General features: G+C 40.5%; 1 protein-coding gene across 1 annotated transcript in view; it reads left to right on the top strand.

The window, feature by feature from the left end:
* LOC108717439 (M-protein, striated muscle) overlaps positions 1 to 16996 on the top strand; it is a 146592-nt gene that overhangs the window by 95280 nt on the left and 34316 nt on the right. Inside the window, exons 19-22 of the mRNA XM_018264690.2 lie at positions 3307 to 3433; positions 4758 to 4936; positions 5331 to 5445; positions 16107 to 16263. Coding sequence (XP_018120179.1) covers positions 3307 to 3433; positions 4758 to 4936; positions 5331 to 5445; positions 16107 to 16263 — 578 coding nt within the window. The remainder of the gene's footprint in view (positions 1 to 3306; positions 3434 to 4757; positions 4937 to 5330; positions 5446 to 16106; positions 16264 to 16996) is intronic.

The following is a 16996-nucleotide window of genomic DNA, read 5'->3' as shown; positions in this document are numbered from 1 at the left end:
TTTTTTGGTTAATAAGGCAACTACATGATTTATTCTACAGTGTGTATTTAAAATTTGAATTTATATTGCAAATGTTAAGAGTATGTCTTTAACATCACTCTAGTGTATAAAACATGTTCATTATGATAGCTATTTAATAGGCTTCTCTCCCTAAGAAGATTATTGGGGCAAAGTGCTTGCTTTGAAAGTATATTAGAGAAAATTTTATTTCCAAACATTAAATTCTCCATGGAGCATTTAGTGTTTTGCAATTACTATAAATGGCTATAATTTGTGATTTGTTTTGCAGACATAAAAGTGTATAGACAAAATTACATAGCATTTTATCATGTTCTGTCAAAGTCTGGATTTCAATACCCATTAAAAAAGTAGTATTATTTTTAGCGTGTGAATATGTTTAAAATATTGTAAAATACTTTTTCATGTGTCTCTGTATTTAAATATCACGCAAAAAAACTGCTTTTCATTACATTATAATGGGAGTTTTAATATGCACCTCTTGTTATTCTATTTGCTTTATTGCAAAAATTGGCATGTGTGACCAATTTTCACTGATAAGTAGTCCTGTGTATGATTAGCGTTCAACACTTGTTTTGGGAACAGGAACACTGGGTTTTATGCCAATGCCCTCAGAGAAGGAAAATAAATACAATGTTTGTACTGAGCTGTGTAAACTTAGGAGGGATAAATAATAATAATGATGGCATTAGCTGTATGAATGATTCTGTACATCCAGAAATGTTTTTTTTACAGAGCTGACCAAATGTGTATAAGGTCCATATATATTGCCTACTTAACTCTTTTTTTCTAGAGCGCACAATATCTGTACTTTCAATTTAACACATCACATACTTTCACAATGACATATACTAAAGTTCAGTGTAATAGTTCCTTGTAGCTGTGACAAGATATGATTAATCATGAATATCATTTTATTATATAAGTGTCAATGTCATGCAACAAGAGAACAGTTGGCTAGCATAAAAGTGTTGCTAAAGCAAAGTATTTCCACACTACTAACTGTCAAAGAGACAGTCACCTGTCTATAATATCAAAAGGGGATTTATAATGTGGCAACAGCTACCAGGAAGAAAGAGTTAAAGAAGCAGATTTCTTGTCCTGTTTTTCTTCTCCTAATTAGAAAATGCATTAAGAAAATAAGCATCTATATAAGTTCTATATGTTTCCCATTTTCCCTAACTATAATATAGATGGCAACACACACAGAAGAAATGGAATCTAAACTGATATTGGCCTCCTACGTTCTAGGTCTCGTATCTTCTAACTGAGAACACTTATTCAAACTAGGTACAGGCATGGGTATTTGAATCTTCATACCTTAAGTCTTCTACAAAATCATTTAAACATTAAATAAACCCAATAGGCTGGGTTTGCTTCCAATAAGGAGTAATTGTATCTTAGTTGAGATCAAGTACAAGGTACTGTTTTATTATTACAGTGAAAAAGGAAATAATTTAAAAAAAAATGTGGATTATTTTGACCAAATTGAGTCTATGGGAGTTCTAAGCTTTCTGGATAATAGTTTTCTGGATAACGGATCTCATACCTGTAGCTGCTTCTGAAATATTTCAGTAAAGATAGCCAAAAACAGACCCAGTCCCATGTGATTTGATTGATCAGCACCTGAAAACAGGATATTTTAAAACACAAACAGTGTTATTCCATTCACATTTATATTTTAATGTTCCATTATTTAAAAGTTACCTCTACACAGTGTGTTCGGCTCAGTAGATATATTATTTTGGCACACACTGACCAAATGTTAGCTGAAGCATCAATCCTTACGACTTTCCCCTGCTGTTTATGTACTTTTCTTGGTATCAACCTGACTACTTTTAAATGTTTAATTGTTTTTTTTCCAATGGTAATAAATAGTGGTTCGTAAAAATTGTTATCGTTTATAAAATAGGTTTGCTATGGGTCCATGGGTTCAAAATCTGTTTGGAAAATGCTTAATAACACAGGCCTTGTGCATAAAGCATATGTGGTTTACAGCAGAACAGATTATCAATATATAACATTTCTAGTGTTTGGGACAAAAGGTTGGAACTGTTCGTTTTATTCTTCCCTTGATCTGTCATATCCAGCAAGCACTAGTTAATGCGTGGAGTAGCACAGTCCATCTAATAAGGATGGCAGATACAGTAGTTCCTGTACTATTCATCTACTAATAGTTTACTCACTGGGGCTTTCTTAGGGGCCAGTTTTCCAGTACTGGCACTCTTGGGACCAGTGTTGCTAACCTCCTGGACATCTTTCAAAATGGTTGGCCATTAATAAGTCCTTCTGTGTGTAGGGATGGGATAATTTAGCCACCCTTGCATAATATTGGCAGGCAAATCCTCAAGGTTCTAAATAGGTTCTAATGGTGACTTGTGCCAATGCTCTGCTTATGTAAGCCCCTGTTCACAGTGTACAGTAGATGGCACTGTGCTATAGTATAAAGGTCTAGGTAACCATGCAGTCTGGGTCCATTGATTTTGCCCTTACCACGCAGGCAGGAAGGGAATGGGTAGTGGAACCTAGGTGCTTCAGGCCTAGTAAAGTGGATAGCTATACTCTTTCATAGATCACTCTAGGAGTGATAGATAAGTTATATAGTTGAGCAGCACAAGGCTCCGATGAGGAGAGTTAGAGTGATTAAGATCCCGGGTACAATATGTCCTCTGTACGGATTATCCTGTAAATAAACTAAGTACTTTGGTTACACATAAAGAAACAGCTGGCAACCCAATTCTTATGCATAGGACTTTGTTACAGTTGCACCACACCATTGTGAGGGCTAATACCTGCGAGTAAAGTTTCATCTAGTGCACAAATATAGTTGAAAGTAAGGTCATAGTAGAGATGGTGCCACTCTAGTTTACTATAGCGATACATGTGCATCACTGGAGCACCAGATCTCTTCTTCTGGCAAAGCTCAATACGACCACTTTATTCCATGTCTCTTTATAGCTTTTAGTTCTTTTTATACTCTCTTTTGGAACTAAATCTAGTTTCATCCAAGGTCCTCCTCTTTTTCAAGCAGCCCCTTGCTGTAGCCAGCATCCCTCAAGTTGCAGTCCTGTCCTCTGCCCATTGGGATTGTGTTTCTAATTACTTCACTTAGGTAGAGCTGCAATTAGGTGTCAGATGTGTTATGCCAAGGTATTGTTATTTATAGGATTCATGGAAGTAAAGTGCAGATGAAGTATAAAGAAATGTGCATCTCTTAAAATAATGCAATAATACTAAATTTGTATTGTACTCACACAAATTCTAACATGTCTTTATTGCTTTCAATAGGTTGAGGAGCTTACAGAGGGTGCCTTCTATGAATTTAAAGTTGCAGCAAGCAACCTTGCAGGCCTTGGTCTTCCATCCGACCCAAGTGATCACTTTAAGTGTGAGGCATGGACAATGCCAGAGCCAGGTAAAACTTTCCTTAAAATATAAAAGTTTATATAGTAGTACAGGGTCAACTAATCCTTGGAAAACTAGTTTATTGATCATTTAAAATGTCAACAGAGTTATACAAGTACATGTTCATATTTACTTTGATCTAATCCCTGTACAATGTGAAAGCTTAATAAAATTAACCAATTTGGTAGTTACAGCCTCTGACACAGAGAGGGAGCTGTGTATACATTTGTGAATGAAGAATACAATTTTCATTAGTAAAAGCCAGAATCTGTTATATATAGACGATGAAACCAGTATGGAATACTAATTGAGCAAAAGTATACATTTATTATTACACGTTTTAACATCCACTCTTTTTGTTTCTGTAGTGCCATATTTGAAAGTCGATCTGCTTTATTTAATCCTAAATGATGAGTTTCCTTGAATTGTACTGTGCAGGCCTGTGTTCTGTGCTTTATCAGGATTAATAAAATGCAGTTTACTTGAGCAGTGTAAATATATAATCATTATTTGGATATTAGAATAGAGGTGAAATACATATTGATAATTAGATATCGCAGTAAAGTAAAATACTTACTGCATTTGGGTTGGAACGAAAGAATAATAGTGGATCCCTTGGCAATGCAAAAAGCTAGTGAACAAGAGGAGTTAAAATTTCATAAAGCAGGGATGGCCATCCTGTGGTTCTCCATCTATACTGTGTCCACCCTGTGGCCCTTCTACACTATCTGAGCAGCTACATTTTGGGCAAATCAGTTGTTAGGCAACAGAACCTTGGCAGTTCATACAGTCACAACCAGGGGGGCACAATGGAGTCACATGGGCTTAATGCAGCACAAAGTAAATTGCTAAAGCAAAAGGTAGGGCTGGCAGAGTACAGGCAAGGTCAGGCAGGTATAGGTCAATGTAGGAACAGAACAACAAAGCACCAGCCTACCTACCAAAAAGGACATACCACAGCCAGTGACCAGAAGGAATGGTGTTTGCTTGGTTGTCTGCTTGTTGGTTCTGATGTCACTGCAACACACAAAGCAATAAGGAACAGGAACGTATGTGACCTTACAAAAGCTCTGTGGATAACCTAGTTAATATATATAATATCTTTTTTTCTCAATGAAGTATTATCAAATAGATATCAATATATCAATTCACTAGACCTAATTTCCAAAAGCAAAACTGAATTGAAAACAGAAGATGTTTGAGAAGTGTATGCATGAGAAAAACTTATCAGGCAGTGGGGTATGATTTCTGAACAGGGAGAACAAGCTTAGGCCTTACAGATATGATCACAGAGTGGGAGGAATCATTTATTACCAATCTGTTTATATTTGAAGGCCCTGCATATGATCTGACATTCTGTGAGGTAAGGAATTCATCTCTGGTAATACTTTGGAAAGAACCCATTTATTCAGGCAAGAGTCCTGTTTCTGGATATTTTGTGGAATACAGAGAAGTAGAATCAGAGGAGTGGACACGTGTAAATCAGTCTGCAACAGCAAACCACTACCTAAAGGTAAGAAGTGACCTAAAGGGGGAAAATAAAAAGTATTATGAGAATCATTGGTTTCCCCAGTGAAATATTTGAGAAATCTGCACCTGTGTTTTTTTTACTCATTATTAAAATAAATTGAATGAAGAAATTCATTGAAACATATGGTAATGTTCAGCTGATCTGTTGCACTGTTGCACAATACAAATAAACAAAGCCAGAGGCTTAATATGCAGGAATTCTGAGTTTCTATACAACTCCTATCCACATTTATACTGATTATTAGATTTTTCTGTGATTACTTTTTGAGCCAATGCAACAATCAATATATTAGAACTTTTATGGATATCTAAACTGATCATAACTATTTGCATTGATCATGTAAAACATGCATGTCCTATACCTTTGTCATTTCAAGGTGACAGATTTGGAAGAAGGAAAGACATATGTTTTCCATATCCTGGCTGTAAATGGTTCAGGAACTGGCAAAGCCTCTGATGCGTCAGAACCAGTTCTGGTAGAGGTACGACCAGGTAAATATAGCATTTTTATTAATTCACTTTACTATTGATTAATATAGTATGCAACAAAAACTTAAATTACATTTTGGTAACTTCTGTTTATAGTATACAGTATATATATAGTTATATGTACTCTTTTTAAATTTCAATCATTTACCACGCATTCTGTTCTCTTTTTATGTATGTAGTTAGTCACAATCACGTGTCTGTGAACAACAAATAAAAAAAAAAAAAAAAAACCTGACAGTTATTATAGCAATTTGATATGGCATGAATGATTTACAACGGAGAGGCCAGTATTCTACATCAGGCGACATCTATTCCTGAAACCCAGTTATCTCCTTATGCCACAGGCTGTGCAATCCAATCATTAGGTCCAAAGTTCATATAACTGCAATCTGTAAGGTATGGCCATACGGCATTGAGCCAGCAAGTCAGCTACTGAACTGTATGATCCTAGTGCTTGAAAGGTGCATTTTCTTTCATTTTCCTGCACAAGTAAACTTCTGTATGCAATGATGGACACCACAGAGTTTATTTTTATTTTAAGGCCTGATACTTAAATGAAAACCCTTTGACTAATATTATAAAGTTACAGGATGCAGTGTTTCTTGATACTGGTTTTTTATTGTATGACATTTAGGGGTAGGGATGTAGCGAACGTCGGAAAAAAAGTTCGCGAACATATTCGCGAACTTGCGCAAAAATGCGAGCGGTTCGCGAACGGTTCGCGAACCCCATAGACTTCAATGGGAAGGCGAACTTTAACATCTAGAAAAGACATTTCTGGCCAGAAAAATGATTTTAAAGTTGTTTAAAGGGTGCAACGACCTGGACAGTGGCATGCCAGAGGGGGATCAAGGGCAAAAATGTATCTGAAAAATCTGCCTGTGTGTGCTTGGAAGAGATAGTGTAGGGGGAGAGCTGTTAGTGATTTCAGGGACAGATGATAGTAAGTTTGCTGGCTAGTAATCTGCTTGATACTGCTCTGTATTGGAGGGACAGAAGTCTGCAGGGATTTGAGGGACATTTTAGCTTAGGTAGCTTTGCTGGCTAGTAATCTACTGTTCTCTTTAAACAACTGCCATACGTTGACCTTGTAGGCATTGTTTGCCCAGTTTTTTTGGACGCAGCCACTGAAGCACAGTTGCCAGAAAAAATATGCCATATAAATGCTGAAAATAGTCATTTTTCGCCATACGTTGACCTTGTAGACATTGTTTGCCCAGTTTTTTTGGACGCAGCCACTGAAGCACAGTTGCCAGAAAAAATATGCCATATAAATGCTGAAAATAGTAATTTTTCGCCATACGTTGACCTTGTAGACATTGTTTGCCCAGTTTTTTTGGTTGCAGCCACTGAAGCACAGTTGCCAGAAAAAATATGCCACATAAATGCTGAAAATAGTCATTTTTTGCCATATACGTTGAGTCAACGTATGGCAAAAAATGACTATTTTCAGCATTTATATGGCATATTTTTTCTGGCCTCTGTGCTTCAGTGGCTGTGGCCAAAAAAACTGGGCAAACAATGCCTACAAGGTCAACGTTGTTGACCTTGTAGGCATTGTTTGCCCAGTTTTTTTGGCCACAGCCACTGAAGCACAGAGGCCAGAAAAAATATGCCATATAAATGCTGAAAATAGTCATTTTTTTGGTCGCAGCCACTGAAGCACAGTTGCCAGAAAAATTATGCCATATAAATGCTGAAAATATAAATTTTTTTGGTTGCAGCCACTGAAGCACAGAGGCCAGAAAAATTATGCCATATAAATGCAGAAAATATGCATTTTTTTGGTCGCAGCCACTGAAGCACAGTTGACAGAAAAATTATGCCATATAAATGCTGAAAATATAAATTTTTTTGGTTGCAGCCACTGAAGCACAGAGGCCAGAAAAATTATGCCATATAAATGCAGAAAATATGCATTTTTTTGGTCGCAGCCACTGAAGCACAGTTGCCAGAAAAATTATGCCATATAAATGCTGAAAATAGTAATTTTTTTGGTTGCAGCCACTGAAGCACAGAGGCCAGAAAAATTATGCCATATAAATGCAGAAAATATGCATTTTTTTGGTCGCAGCCACTGAAGCACAGTTGACAGAAAAATTATGCCATATAAATGCTGAAAATATAAATTTTTTTGGTTGCAGCCACTGAAGCACAGAGGCCAGAAAAATTATGTCATATAAATGCAGAAAATAGGCATTTTTTTGGTCGCAGCCACTGAAGCACAGAGGCCAGAAAAAATTAAACCAGTAGGGTTTGCACCCTAGTTTGTAACGGTGGCGGAGGGAGGAGGAGGACGCTAAAGGACAGCTGTGTGTGGAGTCATGAGGCTTGAAGAGAAGGACAGCTGCATAGAAGTCAGAACAAGTCTTCCGGCGTGCAGTAACCCTCCGAGATCCACCCCTCATTCATTTTAATAAAGGTCAGGTAATCGACACTTTTGTGACCTAGGCGAGTTCTCTTCTCAGTTACAATCCCTCCTGCTGCACTGAAGGTCCTTTCTGAGAGCACACTTGAGGCTGGGCAAGACAAGAGGTTCATGGCAAATTGTGACAGCTCTGGCCACAGATCAAGCCTGCGCACCCAGTAGTCCAGGGGTTCATCGCTCCTCAGAGTGTCGATATCTGCAGTTAATGCCAGGTAGTCCGCTACCTGCCGGTCGAGGCGTTCTTTGAGGGTGGATCCAGAAGGGTTGTGGCGCTGCCTTGGACAGAAAAACATTTGCATGTCTGACGTTACAGACTGGCCAAAGGGCTTTGTCCTTGCAGGTGTGCTCGTGGCAGGATTACTGGCACCTCTGCCCCTGGAATGTTGATGAGTTCCTGAAGTGACATCACCCTTAAAAGCATTGTACAACATGTTTTGCAGGCTGGTTTGTAAATGCCGCATCTTTTCGGACTTGTGGTATGTTGGTAACATTTCTGACACTTTATGCTTGTACCGAGGGTCTAGTAGCGTTGCGACCCAGTACAGGTCCTTCTCCTTAAGCCTCTTGATACGGGGGTCCTTCAACAGGCATGACAGCATGAAAGACCCCATTCTCACAAGGTTGGATGCAGAGCTATCCATCTCCGCTTCCTCATTATCAAGGACTGCATCATCCACGGTCTCCTCCCCCCAGCCACGTACAAGACCAGGGGTCCCCAAAAGGTCACCACTAGCCCCCTGGGAAGCCTGCTCCTGTTGGTCCTCCTCCTCCTCCTCCACAAAGCCACCTTCCTCCTCTGACTCCACTTCTGGCACCTCTCCCTGCGTTGCAGCATGTGCCTGGGTTCGTTCTGGTGATTCCGACCAGAAATCGTGCGCTTCCAGCTCCTCGTCACGCTGGTCTACAGCCTCATCTGTCACTCGTCGCACGGCACGCTCCAGGAATAAAGCGAAGGGTATTAGGTCGCTGATGGTGCCTTCGGTGCGACTGACCATATTTGTCACCTCTTCAAAAGGTCGCATGAGCCTGCAGGCATCGCGCATAAGCACCCAGTAACGGGGGAAAAAAATCCCCAGCTGTGCAGATCCAGTCCTACCACCCAGTTCAAAAAGGTACTCGTTGACGGCCCTTTGTTGTTGCAGCAGACGTTCCAACATAAGGAGCGTTGAATTCCAGCGAGTCTGGCTGTCAGAAATCAAACGCCTGACTGGCATGTTGTAGCGCTGCTGAATGTCAGCAAGGCGTGCCATGGCTGTGTAGGAACGTCTGAAATGGGCCGACACCTTTCTGGACTGGGTGAGAACGTCCTGGAATCCTGGGTACTTGGAGACAAAACGTTGGACTATTAAATTTAACACATGTGCCATGCAGGGCACATGTGTTAAATTGCCTAGTCTCAACGCTGCCAACAGATTGCTTCCATTGTCACACACCACTTTTCCGATCTGCAGTTGGTGTGGGGTCAGCCACCGATCGGCCTGTGACTGCAGAGATGACAGGAGTACAGATCCGGTATGGTTTTTGCTTTCCAGGCACGTCATCCCAAGACAGCGTGACAACGGCGTACCTGGCACGTCGAATAGCCTAGGGGGAGCTGGGGGTGCACAGGTGTGGAGGAGGAGAAGGAGGACCCAGCAGCAGAGTAAGAAGAAGAAGAAGACGAGGTAGAGAGCGATGGAGGAGTAGAGGTGGTGGCAGAACCGCGTGCAATCCGTGGCGGTGACACCAACTCCACTGTTGTTGTTGAGCTACCCATTCCCTGCTTCCCAGCCATTACCAAGTTCACCCAGTGGGCAGTGTAGGTGACATACCTGCCCTGACCATGCTTGGAGGACCATGCGTCAGTAGTCATATGGACCTTTGGCCCAACACTAAGTGACAGAGATGCGGTAACTTGGCTCTGCACATGTTGGTACAGGTGTGGTATTCCCTTTTTAGAAAAAAATTGCGGCTGGGTACCTTCCACTGCGGTGTCCCAATTGCTACAAATTTGCGGAAGGCCTCAGAGTCCACCAGCTGGTATGGTAAAAGCTGGCGGGCTAAGAGTGCAGACAAGCCAGCTGTCAGACGCCGGGCAAGGGGGTGACAGTCAGACATTGGCTTCTTACGCTCAAACATGGCCTTCACAGAAACTTGGCTGGTGGCAGATGACTGGGAATGGGAACAGGTGGTCAAGGTGGAAGGCGGAGTGGAGGGTGGTTCAGACGGGTCAAGGAGAGCAGAGGTAGAGCAGTAAGATGCTGGACCAGAAGGAGTGTGGCTTTTAGTTTGCCTGTTGCCTTTGAGGTGTTGCTCCCAAAGTGCTTTGTGCTTGCCGCTCATGTGCCTTCGCATAGAAGTTGTACCTATGTGGCTGTTGGGCTTACCAAGGCTCAGTTTCTGACTGCACTCATTGCAAATTACAATGCTTTTGTCAGAGGCACACACATTAAAAAAATCCCACACTGCTGACTTTTTGGAAGTGTGCGATCTGGCGGTAACAGTAGAAGTTGGCGGAGTTGGCGGTATTGGCGGCAATGGCGGGTGCGTTGGCCGGCTGAACACAGGTGCCGATACATGTTGTTGCCCTACTGATCCCTGCGGGCTGTCCTCCCTGCTTCTTCTAAGTCTTATTCTCCTACTGCCTCTCTGACTCTCCGTCTCTCCATCTGAACTACCCTCCTCTTGCTCTCTTCTACTAGGCACCCACAAAACATCAATCTCCTCATCATCATTCTCCTCAGATGCATCAATTTCTTCTGACACATCACAGAAGGAAGCAGCAGCGGGGACCTCCTCCTCATCACTCATTATGTCCATCTCTATCGTGTTCTCTGCCAGAATTAAATCTGGTGTAAGGTCCTCATCTCCTTCATCTTCTTCTGGCAATAATGGTTGCGCATTACTCAGTTCAAGAAACTCATGGGAAAATAACTCCTCTGACCCCAGTGAAGAAGGGGCACCGGTGGTGGAGGAAGTGTTACGTGGGGTGGCCATAGCAGTGGAGGATGAGGAGGATGTTGTGGTAAAGTTAGAAACGGTAGAGGATGGGGTGTGCTGTGTAAGCCAGTCAACTACCTCTTCAGCATTTTGGGAGTTCAGGGTCATTGGCTTTTTAAAACTGGGCAATTTGCTAGGGCCACAGGATTGCATAGCAGCACGGCCCCTAGCACGGCCTCTGCGTGGCGGCCTGCCTTTGCCTGGCATTATTTTTAAAAAAACAACAACAACAACAAAAACTCAGTTGGTTTTTCTGGAAACGATAATACACACAGCTAGATGGCGGGTTGAAGAAAACACTGTGCAAATAATGCCTACAAAGTCAACGTATACACTACTACAGCGGTGGATACGGATTACGTAAAATATATGAATGCTGCTTGAAAAAAAGTAACTCAAGTGGTTTTTCTAGAGACGATAATATTATCAATATTTTGACAAAATGTGAACAAGCTCACACAGCTCGATGGCGGGTTGAAGAAAACACTGTGCAAATAATGCCTACAAGGTCAACGTATACACTACTACAGCGGTGGATACGGATTACGTAAAATATATGAATGCTGCTTGAAAAAAAGTAACTCAAGTGGTTTTTCTAGAGACGATAATATTATCAATATTTAGACAAAATGTGAACAAGCTCACACAGCTCGATGGCGGGTTGAAGAAAACAGTGTGCAAATAATGCCTACAAGGTCAACGTATACACTACTACAGCGGTGGATACGGATTACGTAAAATATATGAATGCTGCTTGAAAAAAAGTAACTCAAGTGGTTTTTCTAGAGACGATAATATTATCAATATTTAGACAAAATGTGAACAAGCTCACACAGCTCGATGGCGGGTTGAAGAAAACACTGTGCAAATAATGCCTACAAGGTCAACGTATACACTACTACAGCGGTGGATACGGATTACGTAAAATATATGAATGCTGCTTGAAAAAAAGTAACTCAAGTGGTTTTTCTAGAGACGATAATATTATCAATATTTAGACAAAATGTGAAACAAGCTCACACAGCTCGATGGCGGGTTGAAGAAAACACTGTGCAAATAATGCCTACAAGGTCAACGTATACACTACTACAGCGGTGGATACGGATTACGTAAAATATATGAATGCTGCTTGAAAAAAAGTAACTCAAGTGGTTTTTCTAGAGACGATAATATTATCAATATTTAGACAAAATGTGAACAAGCTCACACAGCTCGATGGCGGGTTGAAGAAAACACTGTGCAAATAATGCCTACAAGGCCAACGTATACACTACTACAGCGGTGGATACGGATTACGTAAAATATATGAATGCTGCTTGAAAAAAGTGACTCCGGTGTTTTTTCTGGAGACGGTAATATTATGGATATTTAGACAGAGAATGTGAACACAAAGGTCCACACAAGCTCGATGGCGGGTTGAAGAAAAACAGTGTGGCAAATAATGCCTACAAGGCCAACGTAATACACTTACTACAGCGGTGGATACGGATTACGTAAAATATATGAATGCTGCTTGAAAAAAGTGACTCCGGTGTTTTTTCTGGAGACGGTAATATTATGGATATTTAGACAGAATGGGAACAAGGTCACACAGCTCGATGGCGGGTTGAAGAAAACAGTGTGCAAATAATGCCTACAAGGCCAACGTATACACTACTACAGCGGTGGATACGGATTACGTAAAATATATTATGGCTGCTTGAAAAAAGTGACTCCGGTGTTTTTTCTGGAGACGGTAATATTATGGATATTTAGACAGAATGTGAACAAGGTCACACAGCTCGATGGCGGGTTGAAGAAAACAGTGTGCAAATAATGCCTACAAGGCCAACGTATACACTACTACAGCGGTGGATACGGATTACGTAAAATATATGAATGCTGCTTGAAAAAAGTGACTCCGGTGTTTTTTCTGGAGACGGTAATATTATGGATATTTAGACAGAATGGGAACAAGGTCACACAGCTCGATGGCGGGTTGAAGAAAACAGTGTGCAAATAATGCCTACAAGGCCAACGTATACACTACTACAGCGGTGGATACGGATTACGTAAAATATATGAATGCTGCTTGAAAAAAGTGACTCCGGTGTTTTTTTCTGGAGACGGTAATATTATGGATATTTAGACAGAATGGGAACAAGGTCACACAGCTCGATGGCGGGTTGAAGAAAACAGTGTGCAAATAATGCCTACAAGGCAACGTATACACTACTACAGCGGTGGATACGGATTACGTAAAATATATTATGGCTGCTTGAAAAAAGTGACTCCGGTGTTTTTTCTGGAGACGGTAATATTATGGATATTTAGACAGAATGGGAACAAGGTCACACAGCTCGATGGCGGGTTGAAGAAAACAGTGTGCAAATAATGCCTACAAGGCCAACGTATACACTACTACAGCGGTGGATACGGATTACGTAAAATATATTATGGCTGCTTGAAAAAAGTGACTCCGGTGTTTTTTCTGGAGACGGTAATATTATGGATATTTAGACAGAATGTGAACAAGGTCACACAGCTCGATGGCGGGTTGAAGAAAACACTGTGCAAATAATGCCTACAGGGCAAATAATGCCTAAAAGGTCAACTTATACACTACTACAGCGGTAGTAAATAAAAAAAAGTAAAATAAAAAAAAAATGAATATTAAAAAAAAAAAATTAAAGTTGGTGCTGCTGAACTACTAGGAGCAGCAGATTAGCACACCAGTCCCACTCCCCAACACTGCTAGACTAATAGCACTGGGCTCTTATAGTAGTAGTAGTAGTAGTAGTAGTAAAACAACAAAAAAATAAATAAAAGCAGTCCTTACAAGGACTACTGTTATTGCAGCAGTCAGCAGATGAGATCAGAAGCAGGACAGCTGCCCACTGCAGCTACATACAGAGCACTGCAGTAGAAGGTAGATTACTAGCCAGCAAAGCTACCTAAGCTTAAATGTCCCTCAAACCCCTGCAGACTTCTGTCCCTCCAATAACAGAGCAGTATCAAAACGATTACTAGCCAGCAAACTTTCAACTGTCCCTGAAATCACTAACAGGCAGCAGCTCTCTCCCTACACTATCTCTTCAGCACACACAGGCAGAGTGAAAAAACGCTGCAGGGCTTCGGTTTTTATAGGGAAGGGGAGTGGTCCAGGGGAGAGCTTCCTGATTGGCTGCCATGTACCTGCTGGTCTGGGGTGAGAGGGCAAAAAAAAGCGCCAACAATGGCGAACCCAAAATGGCGAACGTCGCGCGACGTTCGCGAACTTCCGGCGAGCGCGAACACCCGATGTTCGCGCGAACAAGTTCGCCGGCGAACAGTTCGCGACATCTCTATTTAGGGGCAGATTTACTAAAGGGCACAGTGACTAACACTGGCGACAATTCGCCAGCATTACCGCTTTCAAGCACTTCACCGATTTACTAATGGGGGCAGGCGTAACTTTGCTAGCAAAAAAGAGACAGGCGCTAGCGGTCATTCACACTCTATCGCAGGGGTGTCCAACCTTTTGGCTTCCCTGGGCCACATTGGAAAAAGAAAAATTGTCTGGGGCACACATGAAATACACAAACACTTTTGATTTGTAAAAGTAAAGAAAATACACAGAAAAGAACTACAATACCAGTTGGATAACCAGATGGAGCTATACACTGGAATTTGGGACACCTGGATATTAAATAGACTTATTATTACATTATTATGACATTTCCTTGGGAACTGAGCATTTCAAGCTGGGCCACATTCATATCCATCCTGGGCCGCATGCGACCCTTGGGCCGCAGGTTGGACACCCCTGCTAGACAAATTTTCACTCTGGCGAATGGACTGAGATATGGATTTTACTGAACGTTACCCCTTTCGCCAGACTTGCCTTCGCCAGCTCAGACCAGGCGAAGAGCATTGGAGTGCACAGATCTTCCTCGATCTGCTGTTACTTACATCATATTTTTAGTGGAAAAAGTTTCTGAGTCCCAAAAAACGATGGAGTCTTTTCTTTTTTTCAGAGTGATAGTCTGCAAAAGTCTTTAAAAAATTTTTTGGGTAACTTTCCCCATACATTTTCTAACATATGGAACATAAACTATACAGTGGGCTAATGTGTAGGGCAATATAACAACTCTATTGTCTTTATTAAGGTTCCCTGGACTTGTGTATTGTAATGCATTTTCTACAACATATACTTCCATTCAACTTTATAATTTCCCGCCGTATGCAAATTAGCCTGAGCAAAGACCTCTAACGAAGTTGCGCTAGGCATAATTTAACGCTAGCACATCTCCGCTTTGATTTGTCGAAGTAACGCTACACTAGCGAAAATTCGCCAGCGTTTGGCGTCCTGGACGCAACTTCGCATTTTTGTAAATTAGCATTGTCTGAGCAAATTTTTGCCTGGCGAAGTGTTGCGATGGCTGCGAAGCTGTCACTGGTGAATTTTCGCTGCTTAGTAAATTGACCCCTTGGTGACTGAGGTCAATAGTTATAAAGAACAGGATGAAGTGCCTACATACTTTCATTTGTTTGTAGTTCCATCCATAAACATTAACTCACATATTATTAGCTGATATTATGTCTGCTAAAATGAAATATGTTTTCCAATAATATGATGGTATTTGTGACTGTAATTTCTGATAATCAATGATGATTGGTGAGTACAGCCTCAGTATATCTAATAATGTGTGGCCATACAATTAAATTATTCATAATAGTTAATATTAGACAGTAACATCCAGACAATGTTAATCACTAGATGGCAAATCCTAATGAAGATATTGGTGCTTAGTCTGTATTAGCTGCCAATTCTGACATTTAAAATATAAAACAGATGCTGAAAAATGTTTTTATTGCTCCTAGCAGGTTTTTGTTAGAAATACGTAAACTGAACGAAAAAATAGGTCTTCTGTAAAAATGTAATATCATTCACATCATGAATATTCAGTTATTTCTTCCAATTAAATCTATAATAGGAGCTTTAATGTACAGTAAGGAGAATATAGAGTAAAATATTGATGCTGAAACTGCATGCTGGGGACAATTCACAGCTTGCTTGAACATCTAGCGCTGAGCAGTTTGATAGCTCTCTTGTGTCTGGTAATATTATCTTTATGGAGATCTCAGCTACGCTATAAAAGGCCTCCTTCTCCATCTTTTTTTAAATGGGAACTTTTGTGGTCTCACTAAGGAAAAACTGAGGGGAAAGAACAGCAAAGAAACCAAACAAAAATGTGCAGTTTTTCAACATTAGCTTATTTTATTTTTTAAATGATAGGAGTGAAGGAGATCACTGCAGGTGTGGATGAAGAAGGCACCATTTATCTTGATTACAGCTGCTCTGAAATGACAGAAGCATCTCAGTTTACATGGTGCAAAGCTTATGAAGAGATTGACAATGAATCCAAATTCAAAATGGAAAGCATTGATGAAAAGTATGTTTCTCAATTATCTATTATCTTGTACAACATGCAATTACATATTTTGAAACTAGGCTTTTTAATGGGTCACAAGAACCCCCCCCCCCGGGGAAAAAGAAACTGCTTTCCAGGTATGGAATCTGTTATCCAGAAACCTGTTATCCAAAAAGATCAGAATTACAGAAAGACCATCTCCTATAGACTTTTCTGTGTAATAATAAAACAGTACCTTGTACTTGATCCTAACTAAGATATAATTAATCCTTATTAAAAGCAAAACAATCCTACCTGGTGTAATTCATGTTTAGATCTTATTTAAGCAGACTTAAGGTATGAAAACCCAAATTACAGAAAGATCCATTATCCATAAAACCCCAGGTCCTGAGCATTCTGGATAACTGCTCCAGTACCTGTATTTAAATAACACAGGGCAATGAAATCAATTCAAAATGGAGAGCATGTGAAAAAAGGTCCATGCCCTGCCTGAGTAACTCCAATAATAATACAGATTATTTTTTTCTCAATTTACAAGTAGGTGAGAAAGAATTTTATCAACATTTGATGCATCAGCTACACATAGTGAGGAAAAATGAGTATTGTGACCGTTTTTTGCATTTTCCCCACACTTAGGGGCACATTTACTTAGCTTGAGTGAAGGATTAGAATAAAAAATACTTCGAATTTTGAACGTTTTTTTTGGCTACTTTGACCATCGAATTGGCTACTTCGACCTTCGACTTCGACTTTG

The sequence above is a fragment of the Xenopus laevis genome, chromosome 5S (genome assembly GCF_017654675.1).
Source record: "Xenopus laevis strain J_2021 chromosome 5S, Xenopus_laevis_v10.1, whole genome shotgun sequence".
Lineage (NCBI taxonomy): Eukaryota > Metazoa > Chordata > Amphibia > Anura > Pipidae > Xenopus > Xenopus laevis.
Note: the sequence above shows the minus strand (reverse complement) of the source record. Positions and strands in the feature narration are given on the sequence as shown.